The 16,603-nt window shown below is 41.4% G+C and overlaps 1 protein-coding gene across 2 annotated transcripts in view; it reads right to left on the bottom strand.

Moving 5' to 3' along the window:
• SMC5 (structural maintenance of chromosomes 5) overlaps positions 1-16,603 on the bottom strand; it is a 56,815-nt gene that overhangs the window by 11,632 nt on the left and 28,580 nt on the right. For both annotated transcript variants that reach the window (XM_062017805.1, XM_062017806.1), the window contains exons 16-21: positions 16,010-16,133; positions 11,426-11,548; positions 2,343-2,468; positions 1,558-1,653; positions 1,060-1,164; positions 734-853 (exon numbers count right to left, since the gene is read on the bottom strand). In XM_062017805.1, the coding sequence (XP_061873789.1) occupies positions 734-853; positions 1,060-1,164; positions 1,558-1,653; positions 2,343-2,468; positions 11,426-11,548; positions 16,010-16,133 (694 nt within the window). The remainder of the gene's footprint in view (positions 1-733; positions 854-1,059; positions 1,165-1,557; positions 1,654-2,342; positions 2,469-11,425; positions 11,549-16,009; positions 16,134-16,603) is intronic.

Consider the following 16,603-nt stretch of genomic DNA (forward strand, 5'->3'; position numbering starts at 1 on the left):
AATGTCAATTTGTTATTTTTTCGGTAACAATATATAAGTGAAAGACGATGCATCAAACCAGCAATGTGCCCTCATGGCCAAGAAGGCCAATGACATCCTGGGATGCATCAAGAAGAGTGCAGCTAGCAGGTCAAAGAAGGTTCTGCTCCCTCTCTACTCAGCCCTGGTGAGGCCTCATCTGGAGTCCTTTGTCCAGTTCTGGGCTCCCCAGCTCAAGAGGGACAGAGAACTTCTAGACACAGTCCAGTGCAGGGCCACCAAGATGATCAGGGGACTGGAACATCTCTCTTATGAGGAAAAGCTGTGGGATCTGGGGCTGTTTAGTCTGGAGGAGACTGAGGGAGGATCTCATTAATATTTATAAATATCTAAGTGATGGGTGTCAGGAGGTTGGGACATCCCTTTTTTTGTATTCTATCTAGCAACAGGACAAGGGGTAATGGGATGAAGCTGGAACACAAAAAGTTCCATTTAAACATAAGAAAAAAACTATTTAACTGTGAGGGTGACGGAGCAGTGGCACAGGCTGCCCAGAGGGGTTGTGGAGTCTCCTTCCTTGGAGGTCTTCAAGACCCACCTGGACATGTTCCTATGCAACCTGATCTAGGTTGAATTGCTTCTGCAGGGGGGTTGGACTAGATGATCTCTAAAGGTCCCTTCCAACCTCTACCATTCTATGATTCTATGCATGAAAATATCCATGTTATTCTTCCACATGAAAAATAAACCATACCTCATTTTCCACATGAAGATCAACTTCCCCAACACACTGCATAGAACTAAAGAAGTTACTAAACTTCTCATTAATTTTCTCAATCAGCTTCTTCAAGGGGTTTAGCCACTTTTCTTTGACCTGGAAACAGACATATCCATACAAAACCATTTTAGTAACTCAATTTTCCTTTAGAGAGAACATTTAAATTAAAAAATATCGTAATCAGAGAACCCAACATCTCAGTTTACACTCCAGACAACTTTGTACATTACCTTTTATTTCTGTACATTTATTCTATTCTAATAAAGACATATGGATATATAAGTGATATTTTCAGTTATTACCTGTGCAATGTTTTGCTTATAGTTATCCAATTCTTTTTTCTTTTCCTCTAGGTATCCTGTCAACTGCTCAATTTCTTGTGTCTGCTTATTGTACTCTTCAACAACCTACCAGAATAAAAAAAGAGAAGCGGTCAACAAAACATTTGCCAACCTTTAGTTGACTCTAAAAATATCACACTGCACTGAGTCTGTTCAAACACAATTCTGTAGATTACTGCACTGCATGCTGGACACAATACATTTCTAGCTTTAAAGCAAAGAAATTGTAAAGCATTGCTTATTTCAGGTTATGGCTTTTTTTTTTTTTAAAGGCACAGAACACAGTGTTCCTCTGGAAGACCCTACTTAAAATACTAATAGATGCAGAATCTGGCATTTACAGCACATTGTTACTGCTGTCTAGCTTATTATACCAAGAGATCTAGCACTGAGTGGGAAGCAAGTACAATACGGGTGGAGGGGGAGGAAGGGAGGGTGGAGGGAAGGCAGCGAACATACCGAAGCATTCAGGCCTGTGAAACAGGAGGCCCTGGTTTTCTCTTCATTCAGAAAAGCATCAATTTCCTCCAACACATTCGGAAGAGTCTGAAAAGCCTACAAGAGAAAGGATGATGTGTTACACAGCAACACTAACAAAGGGCTCAAGTTTGTGAAAAAGAAATCAAATAAGCCACAAAATATTATATTACTTTTAATCAGGATGTCACATATTCAAAGTTTAACACAGCAAAATTCCCTCACAAACCATTCTGGGCAGACAAAGAAGGCGAGAAGTGCTACTACATAACAAAGATATACAATTGCTCCTTAGTTGCCTACCTCTTGCAGGTACAGATGCTCATAGGCTTGGTATAAGCCCGGGGCTATGCTAATTAAGCCAGGCAAGTATGTCTAGAGGCTGGGAAGACCTCCAGGTGAGTAGGCAGGCCCAGATTTGAGTTCTTTTGTGTTGCTCTGTTGGAGCAAGACACTAGAAAAAATACGTCCTCTAATTATTTTTCTGAACACAAGACTATGGATTGTGATTGAAACTTCAGGCCTAACTTTTTCTTCCCTGTGCTCAGAATAAAGTGATAGTCAGAGGATATCCTGGTGCTATTTAAAGGTGCTTTAAAAGTGTGACATTGTCTAAGTCAACACTAACATAAGTACCCATCCTCCTTTACATTAGAAGGTAGCCTTCAAATACCAAATATACAATACTCTTTGCTGGAGAAGTTAGAATGGTGTACTTGAAACAAAACTGAAGAGTTATGTAGAGATTTGTACATTTTTGTACATACAGTCTGAAATTCTTTTGGAAGATGCTGCTCTGGACTCAGTTTGCAGACCTGTCGAGCTTTTTTCAGCAATTCCTTGCAGTTCTCTGTGAGGACTCTTTTCCTATCATCCAGTTCATGAAATTGTTGCTGTTAAGAAAAGACATTAAAATACACTTTTTTATTTCATTTACTTTATTATAAACTTCCAGAAGTGACACTGGCACACTGGCAACAAGCAACATCCAAATCAGAGAATGTAGATTAAACCAGACGGCATAAAGACTGAAAATCTTTGTTTGGACACACAGAACTGATTCTGCCTCCCTTCTCCAAGTTAACAGATGCCAAGGTAAACTGATCAAACAAGTGTTCTTGTAACACTGCCAGATTTATTTTCTCTCAACCAGACGATATTGCACATAGACTCAATATTTCTCAAAACAGACTATTTTACAGGAAACTCTCAATAAGCCAAAACACAACTACTATGACCCTTATTTTTTACTGTCTCCCATTTAACTGAATTTATCTGCTTGGGAGAACATGATGTACCAAAATTTCACAGCGTAAACATCATAATTATGCAATCAGAAGTACTTACTTTTCCATTTCCATCTCTGTAATACAGCCAGCAAAATAAAAACCGGAAACAAACATGATTTTTAAACTAGTGCTTGAAAAAATAATTGGAAAGCTGTCAGAGTTTCCGTTTTTGAACAGTGGTCTCACGGCTCAGGTCTTTGTAACTTACTACAGCTAAGTTGCTGATGCTGCCCTTTTCACTCTTATAATGTAATGTTATAGCAGCAGTTAAAACACAAACACACAAAACATGGAATCTTCATGAAACACTAAGCTAAAGACTACCTCAAATAAACACCATGGAGGAGAAAATCCTGTAAAGTCTCAAGAAGCTTTTCCGCTCCCCTCCCAGGAATCTCACTCACTTATCTCTGTACAAGTGGTCACTGCAGCAGGCCTGCTGCTTCCAAATGCTGAGCTGGCAATGCCTGGGAGAAACTGCTTCCTTTTGTCTCCAGCTCAGGTCAGCACCCAACTGCAGACAGCCGGGAGGTGCCAACCACGTACAAGTGAAAACAAGTATCCACCAAGACACTGGAGCTTTTAATACAAGTTATTTTACTATATAGATTTACTCAGTGATGCGTGCAATCCATCTTTTCAAAAGATAGTTAAACTTTTTTCAGAGGCTCAAAATTCTAATTAAAAATCCATATGCATAATATTTTGCTTCAGAATTTTCTTCTGACAGTTTGGAAAGTTTAGTTATGTCCCTATGCCTGGGAAAGCTTTCCCTTCCCCATTTTTATTGCTGTGTACTTGAGTTAAATATGGGAGCCCCCCAGTGGCAAAAAAAAAAGAAAAGTGTTCATCTGGAGATTCTACAGTTAATAAATATTTATTCCTCATTTTTAAAACACAGGATACAGACACTCCCATCACCTTCTGGCAATTTAATTAATCTGTAATTACTAAATACAGTAGAAACTGATACTGTCACAAGTAATCATCAGTGGAGTTCTCACACTCAATGAACAATTAGGCCTGCTGTTTTCTACAGCATATATCAACTCAAAAATCCTGCTTTTCCTTCCATCCTCCAAACACTAGGAAACAGACTTTGTTTAGAGGTATTTCACAATCTTCATGAACACATTACAGAGATATTTTTCTATACTGTGTTGATGGTTTCAGAAAGGTTAAAAAAAAAACCGAGAGGGGTCTTTTTTTAGACACACCCTCCCCCTTCATAAAGTCTACTTGTACTTTATGGGAGAGAAATATCATACTGGGGGCAAGGAGGACTGGTATTAGAGCTACAAAGATAAAATGCTAATAAGTGGAAGATGGCCCTCCTTTTGGCTACAGCCAAGATCTTATGTCATTCTGAAGTAGCACAAATAAAACTTTACATAACAACACTTAAATTCCATTACATTTTTGCATGTGTCTTGTAATAAGTTCAAGAACCAATTTATTAGGCACATTTTAGGACGTTTTAATTTAAAACTAGAATGTTCTAGATTCATTTGAAATGTGTTTGATCTCATGATAATGAAGGCGAAGGATCCAGTCATACTCTTCTACAAGAAACATTGTCTTTATACTTATACATTAGAATATTTCCAAGTGGTCAAAGTCAATTCTGAATCATTTGAAGACTGGAATCTTGGCTCTCAACTGTGCATAAAGCTCCCATTTGGAATGCTGCAGAGTTGCATGACACAAGATTTTGATTGATCTCTAGGCACTGGAAATCTGAAATAGATTTAATGTTCAATATGCCTGATCCAAGGCTAAAAACAAGTAAAAATTGTCAAAAGGAAAACACACGTTTGGCCAGAAGAAAACCTCAGCATTCAAAAGGAAGACTGGGAAAGAATGGATACTTGATGTGGTTATGAAGCACGTACCAGAACAAATGCACTGACAGTTCAACAAGGTAAGCCTCAATTTTTGTTTAGCTTTACCAGTTGATTGTCATGGCCATATACTAAAAAACATCAGATAAATATAAATAAATAAAAAGTTTGATTCCTTCTCCCTCCTTAAGGTTTCTGTTGATTTCCTGAAGATGCCTCAAGAAAAGCTGGTAGGTAAAAAAGTAAGTAGATAGAATTGCCATTTTGATCAGAGATGATACCAGGAAAAATCAGAGCCTAGACAGAGTTTTACATTTGTTTCAGCCAACAGCACAGGAATCAAATTGGAAAGACCTTTATCTGGGTACTTGAGGAAAGTTCTGTATTAGTGCAAGGTAGTAATTACAGCTTCCTGGAAGGCATCTGCCAAAGAGCAGAAACCAGTTACATTCTGTGTCCACAGACAATTCCTATTATTTTGTGCTCATCAGTACTGTACTTCAACTGGTTTTGTGCGAAATATGAAGCTGGTTAAAGAAAATATAGTTAACCAGCAGCCAATGTTTTCTCATGAATTTGTGCCATGCCAGCATTTAATTACTAGAAGTCTGAAAATTTACACATAGAAAACCAGAATCTAGGTTTTCTTAAAACTTGGTTTATGAGTAAATACTGCAATGTATATACTGAGTATTAATACAATTTATTTAAACAAATTTACACCAAATGAACCTGAAAATTAACAACCTATCAAATCAAGACAATTAGCAAGCCTCTTTCAAACAACCATCATAAACATGCAAGCAACTGTGCCAATTATCTAATGAGCAGATGGGGCTAACAATCCTCCCTAATGTTCAGTATAGGTCACAAACACAGATTTGCTTCTTAGGCTTATTAAATAAATTAAAATACACAAAGTTCTTAAAATAACACTAAGGTTACAGCTTGAACTGCAATGACAAAATACAGACCACAGAAATCTGTTGTTGCTAAACTTGGCTTTTTCAAAAACATCTACTTTTTTGGCTTTTCCACCTAAGTGGTTAAAAAAAACCCATCATTAGGCTACAAACACATTGCTTTCTCCACAGTATCCCAGTACCAAGATCTCATAAAAGGAACATATGTGATCTTCCCATAGATATTCTTAAGTGGGGTTTGTATTTGCTTCAAATCTTTATAGTACCCAAGTACATATCTGATTAAGATACAAGACTTCTTCAGAGATAAACACGATGAGTAAGCACTAAGTATTAACAAAGTTTTACACGCTACACTAGATCTTAGCCAAAAAGGCTGAGACACACAGCCTTTTGGTGTGACACTTCAAAGGGACAAAAGGTGGAGGCAAGGCTTGTTTATTCGCGGCTGTGCAGCCGATTGAGGTAATCCAGGGGGTCCTGGAGCACTGGGAGTGGAGGAAAAGCGAGGAGAGCCGCTAAGACCAGGCCGCTCTCACGAGGGGGACGGTCTTGCCGGGAGGCGGAGCCGCAGCAACCGCGGGGGATTTAATCGTCCCACTGGGAGCACGAGTGACTAGGAGTGCGGTGGAACAGGGTGGACAAAACTTACCTGAAGGTCGATGCATTCACCCAGACAGAGCCGGTTAGTACAGATGCTTCAGACCAGGTGGAGTGCGGGGAGTGTTTAGGATGCTCAGAGACCTAAGCTTCTGAGGCAACAATGTGTCAGGCACCCTCAAGTTCAAGAACTGCAGTGCCTAATGAAAGAGCTGCAGGAAACTGTGAGTAGACTCTGTAGTATTCCGAGTGGCAGAAGTGGGGATAGAGGCTTCTACAATCAGGTACAAGCCTCCAGTGAATCTAATATGCCTTGGATCCTGGTAACAAAAAAAAGGACAAAGGCTTGTCTTCAAAACCCTCCTTCCAGAGTGCCCCCTACAAATAAGTATGAGGCACTGGCGACAAGGGACTTCGGCAAGCAAGCTCCAAAAGGGGGAAACCCATCAAACAACCCACCATCAGCTGCTCCACCTGCTACAGGTAATGGGCACCACAGAAGGAAGAGATGAGTGCTTGTTGTGGGTGACTCATTGCTAAGGGGCACTGAGAGACCCATCTGTGGAGCAGGTAGGGAGTCAAGAGAGGTGTGCTGCCTGCCAGGAGCCAAGGTCAGCGATGTGTTTGAGAGAGTGCCACGGCTTGTCAGGAAGGAGGGCTACTACCCCTTACTTGTGTTCCATGCAGGTATGAATGATGTCAAGAGGCATGACATCTCCAGGATCTAGAAGGATTTTAAAACCTTGGAGGAACAAGTAAAAGGTAGGGAGGCTCAGGTTATTTTCTACACTCTCTCACTAGAGATAAAGGGGCAGCCTGCAATGGAAAAATCAGCCAAGTGAACTCCTGCTGACAGGCTGGTCCAGCAGGAAGGTTTTGGATTGTATGACAACGGATCTTTCCTTGGGGACTACAGCTTGATAGGACGGGATGGGATTCATCTCTCCCATAAGGGCACTACAATATTTGGGAGTAGGCTAGCAAACTTAACAAAGAGGTCTTTAAACTAAAGGACTTGGGGCGTGGGGGAAGAAGCAAAACAGAACAAGCTGTCCCCTCTAGCTGCGAAACAGGGCAGGACAGGGAATGCAATAAGTGCCCTTCATCTGCACACTGGGCTGAGATATGGAAGGCTGACCAGCCTGAGAAAGAGCCAAACCGGGGAGGAAACTCCTGCACCTGCCCAGGGAAACCTGTGTGTTTGAGTAAGCCCCTGTGCTGCCTCTACACCAATGCACGCAGCCTGGGGAATAAGCAGGAGGAACTGGAGACTGGGGCTACGACCTCATTGCAGTCACAGAGACATGGTGGTACAGCTGCCATGACTGGAGCACAGCCACGGAGGGTTATGCATTGTTCAGGAAAGACAGACTGACAAGGCATGGAGGTGGAGTTGCTCTCTATGTGAGAGAGCAATTAATGTGTACTGAACTGTGCCTGGGTGGGGATGAGGAGCGGGTAGAGTGCTTATGGGTAAAAAGGCAGGCGATATTGTAGGAGTTTGCTACAGGCCACCTGATCAGGAGGAGGATGTGGATGAGGCCTTCTATGAACAGCTGAGAGCTGCCTCAAGATCACAGTCCCTGGTCCTCATGGGGGACTTCAACCACCTTGATATTTGCTGGGACAGCCACACAGCCAAGCACACGCAGTCCAGGAGGTTCTTAAAGAGTGTTGATGATAAATTCCTGTCGCAGGTGATCAAGGAACCAACGAGGAGGGGTGTGCTGCTGGGCCTGGTACTGACAAATAGAGAGGGCCTGGTTGGGGATGTGAAGGTTGGAGGCAACCTCAGCTGCAAGTGACCATGAGATGGTAGAGTTCAAGATCCTGTGTGGAAAAGGCAGGACACAAAGCAGGACCATGACCCTGGATTTCAGGCGAGCCGACTTTGGCCTCTTCAAAGATCTGCTTGGAGGGATCTAATGGGATATGATTCTAGAAGACAGAAGTGCCAATGAGAGCTGGTCAATCTTCAAGCATCACTTCCTCCAAACCCAGGATCAGTGTATCCCAATGTGCAAGAAAGGAGGAAAAGGAGGTAGGAGGCCTCCATGGATGAGCAAGGATCTGCTGGGACAACTCAGGCAGAAAGCAACCACCTATGAGAGGTGGAAACAGGGGCTGGCTTCTTGAGTATAGGAACATTGCCAGGGCATGCAGGGGTGCAACTAGGAAGGCTAGAGCCCTTCTAGAATTAAATCTAGCCAGGGAAGTTAAGGACAGTAATAAGGCATTTTTCAAGTACATCAGCAGCAGAAGGATGGTGAGGGGTAATGTGGGCCCGCTGCTAAACACTGACGGTGCCCTGGTGACCAAGGATGCAGAGAAGGCCGAAGTACTGAATGCTGCCTTTGCTTCAGTCTTTACGGCCAAGGCCAGCCCTTGGGAAGCCCAGTCCAGCAAGGATAGCAGGATGGCCAGGACAGCAGAGGACTTGCCCTGAGTGGAAGAGGAAGAGGTTAAAGACTTGTTGGCCAAGCTTAAGGCTCATAAGTCAATGGGTCCTGATGGGATGCATCCTAGAGTGCTGAGGGAACTGGCTGATGGAGTTGCTAAGCCATTTTCCAACATTTTTGAACAATCATGGAGGACAGACAAGGTGCCTGAGGACTGGAGAAAGGCCAATGTCACTCCAGTCTTCAAAAAGGGTAGGAAGGATGACCCAGGAAACTACAGGCCGGTCAGCCTTACCTCCATCCCTGGAAAGGTGATGGAACAACTCATCCTGAATGTCATCACTAAACATATGAAGGAAAAGACGGTTATCAGGGCGAGTCAACATGGACTCATAGAATCATAGAATGGTAGGGGTTGGAAGGGACCTTTAGAGATCATCTAGTCCAACTCCCTTGCAGAAGCAGGTTCACCTAGATCAGGTCGCATAGGAACATGTCCAGGTGGGTCTTGAAGATCTCCAAGGAAGGAGACTCCACAACCCCTCTGGGCAGCCTGTGCCACTGCTCCCTCACCCTCACAGTAAAATAGTTTTTCTTATATTTAAGTGGAACTTGTTGTGTTCCAGCTTCATCCCATTACCCCTTGTCCTGTTGCTAGTTAATAACAGAAAAAAGGGATGTCCCAACCTCCTGACACCCACCCTTTAGATATTTATAAATGTTAATAAGATCTCCCCTCAGTCTCCTCTTCTCCAGACTAAACAGCCCCAGTTCCCACAGCCTTTCCTCGTATGAAAGATGTTCCAGTCCCCTGATCATCTTGTTGGCCCTGTGCTGGACTCTCTCCAGATGTTCTCTGTCCCCCTTGAGCTGAGGAGCCCAGAACTGGACACAGGACTCCAGATGAGGCCTCACCAGGGCACAGTAGAGGGGGAGAAGAACTTCCCTTGACCTGCTGGCCACACTCTTCTTGATGCATCCCAGGATGCCATTGGCCTTCTTGGCCACGACAGCACATTGCTGGCTCAGGTTCAGTTTATTTTCCACCAGCACTCCCAGATCTCTCGTTCGCAACCAAAGCCGGTAAGAAGCTAGAGGAAAGGGCCAATTCACATATACTACTTAAAATGACAGTTAGATTGACATGCAGCTAAGAAATCCTGAGTTTTGCCCATGAAAGTGCATCTCTTAAGGCAGAAAAGAAGTAAAACACAGCGTGTACAACATATATCATTCACGGGGCAACGCAAGAAAGAAAACTTCTGAACAATACAGCGAAGGACTTAAAGACTCAATATTCAGTATACATGGAAGGGCTGCACTGGACTTCCACGTTCATCAAAACTTGATGTGCTTGAATACCCAGAAAAGTTTTCTTCCAGAGCAGTTAAAAATCTTGAAATTCACTGAAACTAGTGATTTTATGGGGTTTTTTCTGTTTTAACATTCCTAGAACCAGCCATCCTCTCCTTGTGTGGTTGAATGTAACCCAGTAACTTCTTCACTGGGGAAGGATGCAATTTTTGTTTAACCAAGAATTTCCAGAATGTTTACCTCACAAATTCTGTCTATTGATCTGATCAGATACCTACCTACGCACCAGCAGGCCGAGCTTTTCTCTAAATGATGAAGATGGGGACAGAGAGAAGCAAAAGTAGACCATTTCCAAATGGCAATACACACTGCTCACATGTGGTTCATGGCTTTGTGATACATTCTTGCACCTTACTGAGCTTCAGCAATGAAGCAATTTGCATTGGATTTTGATAAAAGTCTCAGTAACAGCTGCATCAGGTGAGACAACTGATGAAACAATGATTTTCCAAGCACACTGGACTTGTCTCCATCTTCAGGTTACTTTGTGCTGTTGTTAGGAAGTTCTGCTCTTCCTAATTTTCTTGCAAGTGATGATACATAAAAACTCAAGTAATTCTCTAAATACATGGCAAGGCCATTCTTTTTGGAAGTGCATATCCATCCAAAATAACTATCACTTACCTTTTGAATTGTTTTCCAATTTAACAGCAACTTAAACCAATTTTTTGTGGATCAAATTGAATCAGCAGTAGGTTATAGTTAAACCTGACTCTTGCAAGATGATTACCTTCCTGTACTTTGACAGTTTTTTCCTCACTACATTGAAAGATTTGTGTACTACCACACAAACATAAGAAATTGGCCTTTATGCACCAATCAATGAGAGCATCTTCTGCTCTCAGAAAAGAATATTTGTGTGTGGAACTAATTCCCCAGGGACTGTCTTTTACTTGAATAAAGCATAGCTTCCTATTTGATCAATATCTTCCTTTACCCTCCTTTCTGTCCTCCAAAAGGGCATTTAATTACAGTATGGGAAAATAAGCTATGAAAGAAAGGTAAAAACAACTGCCTACTCTGATATAGTAACTTCTGTTCCATCTTGAGCTTGTGTCTCCCATGTGGGTGGGGCTACTTGTCTACAACAAGACTTGGAAGAGAAAAAATACTTCCAAATACTTCCAAATTCCAACACAGCCAGCCTTTTTATGCACACTATGCATTGTAATAAAAAGATTCAGGACATGATGACTGTTTGTCACATTTTCAAAGAAGCTCAGCTGTCCTAACTGAGGAAAGCAAAAGTTCCTATTCAGCTTTAAATGAAGAGGCTGAAATCAAACTACAGAAATCAAGGTTAAATATTTAGCAGTACCAACACTCATTCCTAAACAAAGACATGGACACATCCTTTTCTACACCATACAGACTTTCACAGATGTTTTCATAGCAGATATCCCAGTATTCAGAGAAATGGTTACCTCTGCAGCTGCTAGCTGTACACTTGCTGCTTTATGCTCTGCTTCTAGTTTATTCTTCTCTGCAGCCACTGTAGTGCTCTGAAGAACCAAATCTGCTTTCAGGATGTTCAGTGATACGCAATTCTACATAGAAAAACAGAAAATGTCTTTTTTTTTCCACAAGAGACTAAAATCTGACACAGTCACTATCTGGCCTTGGAAACTACTATTTTTTTAGTCACATCATAGAATCTCATAATCAGCTCTTCAATACTGCTGTCTGCCAAGTTCAATGAGAAAGAAAGGTGATTTACTGGTGATCCAAACTGTTCAAGATGTATAGACCACATGTACTTTTAGTCTGTAAGTGTACACATATCGCTTGTAACCAAAATATTTTGCACAAAAAAAGAGATTTCTCCTTCCCCATGCCACATACTCACATGTGAAATGAGGAAAGACAAATCCATCTCAATTCTTTCTTAGAGAAAGAATAAACAGGTGGATTTTGGAGGATTGCTAAGTCACACAGAGATGGAAAAAGGTCAAAACATAACCACTAAGATAGATGCCTCTCTCACTGACAATACAGGGGGAGTGACTATATGTATGGTGTCTCTAGTGTCTTTAACCGGAACAGCATATTACAACAGAAGGAGGCTCTATTTTGGAAGTTTCCAAACAAGCTTTAGTGATGCCTAGAGCTTGGTTTGACAACTTTGACATTAAAATGGCTGCATTTTTAAGTGAGTCAGCCTCACGAATGGCCTAGGCGCTTCAAAATCAGCAATACAAATTCCTGACTGAGTGAACAGTAGCTCTCTCAACCTACCCACAGCCCTTCTAATACAGCCCAGGATGCCGTTGGCCTTCTTGGCCACAAGGGCACACTGTTGGCTCATGCTCATCCTGCTGTCCACCAAGACCCCCAGGTCCCTTTGCCCTACACTACTCTCTAACAGCTCAAACCCCAGCCTGTACTGGTACATGGGGTTATTCTTTCCCAGATACAAGACTCTGCACTTGCCCTTGTTGCATTTCATTGGATTTCTCCCCACTCAACTCTCCAGCCTGTCCAGGTCTCGTTGGATGGCAGCACAGCCTTCTGGTGTGTCAGCCACTCCCCACAGTTTAGTATCATCAGTAAACTTGCTGGCAGTGTCCTCTGTTCCCTCATCAAGGTCATTAATGACTATATTGAACAGTACTGGTCCCAGCACCAACCCCTGACGGATTGCACTAGACACAGACATCCAACTAGACCCTGCCTCATTGATCACAACCCTCTGCCTTCTTCCCTTCAACCAGTTCATAATCCACCTCACTGCCTGATCATCCAGCCCACACTTTCTCAGTTTTGCTGCCAGGATGCTGTGGGAGACAGTGTCAAATGTTTTACTGAAATCCAGATAAACCACATCTACTGCTCTACCACCATCTATCCACCTAGTTACATCTTCACAAAAGGCTATCAGGTTGGTCAAACATCACTTTCCCTTGGTAAAGCCATGCTGACTGCTCCTAATGACCCTCTTGTCCTTTAAATGCCTGGAGACAGCGCTCAGGATAAGTTGTTCCATCATATTTACAGGGATGGAGATGAGGCTGACTGGTCTGTAGTTACCCAGCTTCTCATAAATGGTAGGGTTGGAAGGGACTTTTAGAGGTCATCTAGTCCAACTCCCTTGCAGAAGCAGGTTCACCTAGATCAGGTCGCATAGGAACATGTCCAGGTGGGTCTTGAAGACGTCCAAGGAAGGAGACTCCACAACCCCTCTGGGCAGCCTGTGCCACTGCTCCCTCACCCTCACAGTAAAATAGTTTTTTCTTATGTTTAAGTGGAGGTTTTTGTGTTCCAGCTTCATCCCATTACCCCTTGTCCTGTTGCTAGCTACTACAGAAAAAAGGGATGTCCCAACCTCCTGACACTCACCCTTTAGATATTTATAAATGTTAATAAGATCTCCCCACTGTCTCCTCTTCTCTAGACTAAATAGTCCCAGATCCCCCACCCTTTCCTCGGTGAAAGATGTTCCAGTCCCCTGATCATCTTGTTGGCCCTGTGCTAGACTCTCTCCAGATGTTCTCTTTTCCTCTTGAGCTGAGGAGCCCAGAACTGGACACAGGTCTCCAGATGAAGCTTCACCAGAGCAGAATAGTGGGGGAGTAAAACCTCCCTTGACCTTCTGGCCACAGTCTTCTTGATGCATCCCAGGATGCCATTGGTCTCCTTGGCCTTGAGGGCACATTGCTGGCTCATATTTAGCTTATTATCAATCAGGACTCCCAGGTCTCTGTCTGTAGGGCTGCTCTTCAGCAGTTCGACCCCCAGCCTCGTTCTTGCCCATTTTGAAGACCAAAGTGACATTTTCTTTCCTCCAGTCCTCAGGCACTTCTCCTGTTCTCCATGACTTACTGAAGATGATGGAGAGTGGTCTAGCAATAACTTCCACCAGCTCCCGCAGCACCTGCAAGTGCATCCCATCAGGGCCCATGGATTTATGTACATCCAGATTGCTCAACTGATCCTTAACCCAGACTTCATCAACCAAACAAAACTCCTCCTTTAACCTGACTTGGACATAGGAATAAGTTTATTAATTTCCAATCCACTTAAACAGTTTAAAAATAATTATCAGATAATTAAATAGAAAAAAAAATGTAACAATCAGAGACGAAGAATAGAAAAAGTTAAGATTATTCAAAGACAACAGCACAAAGAGAACTACATGCAAAAGCAGTGCCAGTATATGAAACAGTTAAACAAGGTTATTTCTGTCTATTGGTTTTAAAGTATAGATATGTAATAGGTATGTTCCAGGTACTCTCTGCCTCGGTAGTTGTGTAAATATTCATACAATTTGTTGCTCTTGTTGCCTGCTCCACACAAGCCCCAGAATAATATTGGCAGCATGCAAACACACAAAAATCCCATATATGTTTAAAATTACCTCTGTGGCAGAAGTGAGTATGCCTGAAACATATGACTAAGTTATTATCTCTTCAATAGTCTACAGCTAGTATAACTACAAAACCTATTGAAGAAAGGACAAAGACTCCCATAAACTTGGAAGCATTAATGAAATTTGTTTTCAGGATGAACAGAAATGTACAGAGTTCAACAATTTTGGTAAAACATAATGAAACATCTTTGTTGTATCAGATCATATTTTGTCTTTTCAGTATGTACTACCACGTATTTCCTACAGCACATAAAGTGTGAAAATTAAGCTGATATACAACTTAAATAAATCACTTTGTTGCGAACAATAAAGTATTTCAGGCAAACACCATCTATCTTTCCCTACATCTCTTGTATATTGAGAAATACACACTATGTGTCAAATCCATTTCCCTATACTGAGTGAAAAAGACATTAAGACACTCCTTCAGGCAGTTAATTAAGACACTCCTTCAGCCAGGTTGCAGGGTACAACAGCCACACACTTGGACAGCCTACATACTGGAAAATGGGCACCAAATACAAAAATCAAAAGCATATTCTAGAAATCTGTAGTTTAGATACAGGGCATTTGTGCAAGTTTTGAAAATAGTTCCTTTTCAGTATTGTTATTACCTGTGCAAGCTTTGCAAGACTGTAACGTAATCTACAGGCTAAGCAACCCTTTTAACATGGCAGGTGTCTTCTGCCATTCTTTAGCATTTTCAAAGGTGACCCAAAGGTGATCACTCAAGACACTCACATTGTTGCAGCCTTTGCCTGTCAACAAATGGAAACACCCTATTTATTTGGAATATTTTTTCCTTTATTTGTCATATAAAAACAACCAACTGAAGTTATTGAAATCAGCCGCACTTTAGAGGTAACACTCAACTCCTTCCAGAGGCAAGCAAGAACACGATTCAGTGTTAGTAAGACGTCACAAAGGAACAACATACATGCACAAAGCGGTTGCAAGAATGGCACAAGTTCTTGCTTTAGTGCAAAAGCACAGGTAATTTCCCTTGCAACTAAAAGTAACTGTTTCTTGATCCTTAAATACTCAAAAAAAAAAAAGAAAAAAAAAAAGAAAAAAGGAAATTCAACTTGTGGTAGCTCTTGTTCATTAGAGCTTACAGACTAAGCTAAAGCAACAATTAAGTGAAGACTGTTTTCCCTTTTTTTGAATCCAACCTTCATGAGCCTGTGAATTGAGCCCTCTTCTGCAATCATGAGTCCTTACAGTTTCAGTTAATTTCTCACCTAATGACTATTCTTTTTCAAAATAAAAACCAAACAAAAAAGGATACTATGAACTATGGTGGAAGGAGTTCACAGAATCATGCAGTATTCTAAAAATCTACAGGGCAAAATGGTTACACAGTTCACTCCTACTTCATTTCTGTATTTATTGAATCAGACCATGGATCGCAAGCCTTCAGTCACTGAGAGTCTAAATCAAGACAAGCAAATGATCTACAAATTGAATCAACAACAGATGAACAAGTTCAAGTTCATAAAAGCTTCAAAATATGTTTATCCTGAATGAAATTAGCTCATAAACATTTACAATAATGCATCCAAATTTTGCATACCTCCTACTTAAATTACAAGAACTGGACTTTTCACAATCGTGGAACACATACAAAGTTGAGAATAAGTACCTTTATGAGATGCACTAATTCAGTAACAAGTCTTGCTTTTTGGATATTTATTTCCTTGATCGTGATATTTGCCTGTTGAGATTCCTTCTCTAGGTTGATAGCATCTTGTTCCAGCTGTCTTAAGCTATGGGAGGAATCAATAGTAATCCTGATTAAAGTTAAATTCTACAAAACTGCAAAAATTATTAATCTTGGTGACAAAGCAACCATTAGCAAGAATAGGAATTTGTTATATGTGACCATTCCAAACAGATTAGAGGCATTCCTGATCTATGTACTTTAAGATATTCAAAAGACCAAAAATTTCCAATTAAAGAATCATAGAATGGTAGAGGTTGGAAGGGACTGGTTTGGGCTACTAAAGGCATCACTCAGCAACCATTCTCCTTTGCTTCTGTGTGCTTGCTTTGTACCATTTATGTATGTTATGGTATTATCTAGATATGTGCTACCAAGAATACTATGGTAATATAAGAGTCAATGAATGCAATGATATCTCAGTGGAACATTACGATTTTACTACAGGAAACCATTTGGAACACCATCACACTCTTTCTCAAACACTCTCTTCATTTCTAAACACCACTTTTGTGT

This window comes from Colius striatus, chromosome Z (genome assembly GCF_028858725.1).
Source record: "Colius striatus isolate bColStr4 chromosome Z, bColStr4.1.hap1, whole genome shotgun sequence".
NCBI classification, from domain to species: Eukaryota; Metazoa; Chordata; class Aves; order Coliiformes; family Coliidae; genus Colius; species Colius striatus.